General features: G+C 50.4%; 1 protein-coding gene across 1 annotated transcript in view; it reads left to right on the forward strand.

Annotated features, from left to right (window-relative positions):
• The first annotated feature begins 889 nt into the window (after positions 1-889).
• The window catches only part of LOC106805867 (protein kinase C iota type-like), a 33,732-nt gene continuing 29,961 nt past the window's right edge, over positions 890-4,660 (forward strand). Inside the window, exon 1 of the mRNA XM_014807639.1 lies at positions 890-1,096. Coding sequence (XP_014663125.1) covers positions 1,012-1,096 — 85 coding nt within the window. The 5' untranslated portion in view covers positions 890-1,011. The remainder of the gene's footprint in view (positions 1,097-4,660) is intronic.

Consider the following 4,660-nt stretch of genomic DNA (forward strand, 5'->3'; position numbering starts at 1 on the left):
GTGCGTGCGTGCGTGTGTGTTTGTGTGTGTGCGTGCGTGTGTGTGTGTGTGTGCGTGCGTGCGTGTGTGTTTGTGTGTTTGTGTGTGTGTGTTTGTGCCTCTCTCGCCGTTTACGCTGCCGGTCGATGCGGCAACATTGTTCCAGCACAGACGGCACACCACCACCATCACCATCGCCATCACCGCTGCCACAGCCGCCGACTGTGCTAGCACACAGGTGCGCGGTTGCCACGAGGTGGCGGTGTCACTAGTCATTAGATAAACGCGGTGCTGAGGCTGCGGACATTAATTACCCGCAGAAAAAAGCCGGAGAGCGACGAGCGCGAACGCTTCTACATTATTAATGGCGCCGCTCGCTTGCTGTGTCACGCGTCGTGTATGCGCGCGTGTGCGCGTGTGTGTGTGGGGTGGGGAGTATGATCGTACTGCCCCAGTATACAACAACAATAGCTAGCTGGTGCATGTGTTAGGCCACGCCGCGTCTGACCAGGCAAGGATGGAGAGAGTCGTGTCGAGCGAATGACTGAGATAACGCGGTGTTAGTGGCGGCGGTTTACTGGGATGCAGCTGCGTCGATTGAGACACGATTAAAACCACTGCGATCGAAGACGTCCATCCCGCGGGGAGATGTGAGAATGTAGCCAGGAACGAAGAAGAGCAACTGGAGAGAGAGCGCGCGAGAGACAGAGGGCGCGCGAGAGACAGAGAGCGCGCGAGAGACAGAGTGAAAGAGAGGGGGCGAAAAAGAAGCGTCCGCCGCCAGACGTATCTCCGTGGACTATAGCCGTGTGACGTGATATGTTCGTGTGTTTACTCCATGCAGTAGAGATTACTATCGCTGCTCTTCCTTCACATGCGTGTCTGTAGCGGCGTGTACTTTTACAGGTGCACGCGGACACACATCCGGGCACCTCTGCGCATCTGAGTCGTGCAATACCTGTCAACGCCGAGGCTTCGGATAGTACTGACCATAGAGTGACCACCGAGTGACCCGGTGATCCGACCGCCATCATGGTCACGTGTGCCGAGCTGTTTTCGGCCGGTCCGCCGGACATCTGCAACTGTCTGTGGCGCTATTGCTGCAGCATAGTGTATGGTAAGTGATCTCGGGCAGATACGCACACACAGGAACACAGACACACGCACACACACACACACACACACACACACACACACACACACACACACATCACAGCACACCACACCACACACACGACATACACACACACATACAGCACACGCATGCACGCAATGCGCCCACGCAACGTGGGCACACACACGCCACACAGCACACACACACACAGCAGCCACAAGCACACAAACACATCACATACACACACACACACACACACACACACACACGCGCGCGCGCGCGCGCACGGATACACAATATACACTGCCCATATTATAACAGCTTGCGCTACATACACCTGCATTACATATATAGAGCCTGCACTGCACTAGAGACTACCTTACACGTAGTGTACAGCTTTGGCGAGAACACATGCTTGTCTACCCGTCTTTGTCTAGATTTTGAGGCGCAGTGTTGAACGCATATATCTGTATAATTACTCCGACACGCTTGGTAGCGGTTTGCATCAGCGACAATTAATCGATCTGCCTCCCACTACACCCCCCCCCCACCGTACCTAGCGATTCCTGATCAATGTGACCATTATAAGCTACCGCTATAGCGTATTTCGTAGCGGTAGGCCCTACTATTGGGAGGTACGATATACACCTTGCTGTAGCCGCGTGTCGTTAGCCCGTGATAACGTGCTTATACCGTTGCCCTGCGTGTGCGGTCTTTGTGCTGAGTCGGCCGCAGCTGACGCTGTCACCTCCCATCCCTGCTTGTCAGAGGACTTTATGCACTCACTGCCTCACCCGACATATGGCGATAATAATTACATTAGCATCGCGTGGGAGCAATTTAGCGCATGCGCGTCTTCCATTGTCACTGCAGGACCGTAGCTAACCTACTTAGCCTAGGAAGGGGGAGGGGGCAAGCCACGCGCGTGGTTCTGGGAAGGTGACGGCCATTGACCATGTATTGTATCTATTTTTTCTGGGGGAAGGAAGGTAACTGCTACGCTAAATTAGGAACAATAACATCATAACGTTGCAAGCGCCTTTTTTTACAGTTTTTATTACACTACTTAATTACAGTGCAATAAACCGTGCTAGCGTAAACAAGTGACATGTGACAACGCAAGTGGGAGCTAAAGTGCAGCAAAGCGATGCGCTTATCTCAATGCTGTTCTAATCTCATAAGATTAACCGAGTGCATTATCATATCATTAAGTTTACTCGTACTTTTACGATGTTTCTGACAACGGTGCATGTGTATTAAGTGCATCAGATATATACAACAATTAAGAGCCTAAAATCGTTGCCCAATGCAGTGCGCGAAATCAGCCCTATTTTGCCGGTTCAACCCCCTAAACCGTTGGTTCAACCCGCCATATAATCAGTCCACTTGGCCTATTCAGAATTTTGCCTATCTTGCCTTTATATCAACAATATTTACCAATTTCCTGACTAGTTTTTACTTAGTGACTACTAAGAAGTAAATCATGTTCCAGCAATTCCTGTCAGACAAGTAGAACTCCACTGATAGCAATGAAATACTGAAATACTACGAGTATGCCTAACAAACACGAAGCTAATACTTTGATTAATAATGAATTAAATTGAACAAAATTATGGGCCTGTTCAAACTTGTAAGGGCCTGTTCAATTTGTCTAAGGGCCTGGAAATATTTTTTGGGTGGGCCTGTTCACATTTTGGCTAATATCATGCCTTGCCAATGTCAGGCCTCGCGCATTCATTTAACGGGGCAGCGGTGACTAACTGACGCACCTTTGATCAGCCGCGCCTGACGTTCGTGAGATGCTGCCGCCATCTTTGGCGCGCTTTAAAATTAGCTGCAACCAGATGAGACGGGATACTAGAGAAGCGTTGCCGAAAGAAGGTGTTGACCCGAAGTGCTGAGCGCAGATCTTGCGCGCAGTTCCGCGGCAAGGCGCACGCGACCGCGGGAACGTCCTACGACAGTATGCAGCGCTGGCAGCTATGGATCCGTGCGCCGAATGCTTACGCCATATATATATACTGGTTTATGTAAAGATCAGGTGCGTATCATGACGTAGATAAAAAAAGCGCGTACAGGCCATGGCGCATAGAGACGAGTTATGCCGATACTAGCAGTGAAAACTACGCAGAAACGGGGAGAGGTGACGTCATTAATTCCATCATCGTATATGTAATAGCTATAGTGTCATTACAGCCATTGAAGACGACGTGATAGCTAGGGTCGTTATGATATAGCTAAGGTCGCGGTAATCTCTCGGCATCATAGCTAGGGTCGTTAAATGGGTATCATCAATATCTAATCACGCGACCCGAATGTGCGCTAGCATACCGGACAGCAGGAGAGCATGGTCGTCTTTAGCAGAGTGTCTCCTGCTGCGTAAGCGAGTCTATGACCACGGTCAGTAATCGAAGGAGAATTCCAGCGCAGTCGCGGTTGAATCTAGTGCGGCTGATCAGCCCCCGCGTCAGGCGAGCCGCGATAATGCGTGCCATTCCTTTGGCCTACATTCTCGCACCTTGTCCACTCGAGACGAAGTTAATTAAGAGTCTTCGTTCATTCATTAATCCCCTTGTCAGCGGCAGCGGCAGCGGCGGCGGCAGCGGCGGCAGCGGCAGCGGCAGCGGCGGCAGCAGCGGCGGAGATCATGGTTGCGTACGTCGGCATGCGACCGTAGCGTCGCCTGCGCTGCAGAGACTTGATGCGTCACTAGCAACCCCGTGTTCGCTCACAACGCGATGGCTTCTCTCTTGTCAATCTTCCTTCTCCTTCGTCGGTGGTCGGTGACCGAGTAGAGGGGGTTTTTGTTTGTAATGGTGGGCATGTTTGGGTGTAGAGATAGAAGAGGTCTGGCTGGTGGCGCTCATAAGAGGGACTCGCGGCACTGTTTGATCGAGTTGGAATTGAGGGTGCGGTTGTGATGGCGTGATATAATATAATGGATGCTAAATGGATGAAAGCTGTGTGTGAGGCGTTAGACTCGTGAGATAGCGGCAATTTAAACACGGTGGAGTGTACAGACGCTTAATAATATATATAAACACCGGGTGAATTCTTCTCGTATATACACTGCATATACATCGATGTTTGATGGGCAAGGACACACAGCTATATAGCAAGGACCCTTAAACCCTCGTTTTTTATGGTGGAGATGCAGTTATTATGTAGACTATGTGAATGTCTGGTTATGGTTATTTCGTGCGTAGCGTTGATGCAGCTATACCGCATGCAGAGTTTCCTTAACCCTAGTTATTTTGCGCTTAACATACGCGCATTTGGTGTATAGTATATTATCAGGAGTCTAGCAATATATGATATATATATATATATAGTGTAGCTTCTATGAACCTGGTGATTTCGTGCGTTCACGCGATTCCACATCTTTGTTATCACAAGTCCGCTCAAGTGAGAGTTTCAGTGCGATGTTGTCGCTCTAGCATGTGATTACGTCGTGCAGTGCCGGGGGGCAGCGGTGATGTTGACGTTGCCATCGGCCGCGAAGCTTCCGTCACCTCACAGTTGAACCGCTGAAAACTGTTCCTCATCTCACCCCCACCCCTACCTCAC

The sequence above is a fragment of the Priapulus caudatus genome, unplaced genomic scaffold (assembly GCF_000485595.1).
Source record: "Priapulus caudatus unplaced genomic scaffold, Priapulus_caudatus-5.0.1 Scaffold131, whole genome shotgun sequence".
Lineage (NCBI taxonomy): Eukaryota > Metazoa > Priapulida > Priapulimorpha > Priapulimorphida > Priapulidae > Priapulus > Priapulus caudatus.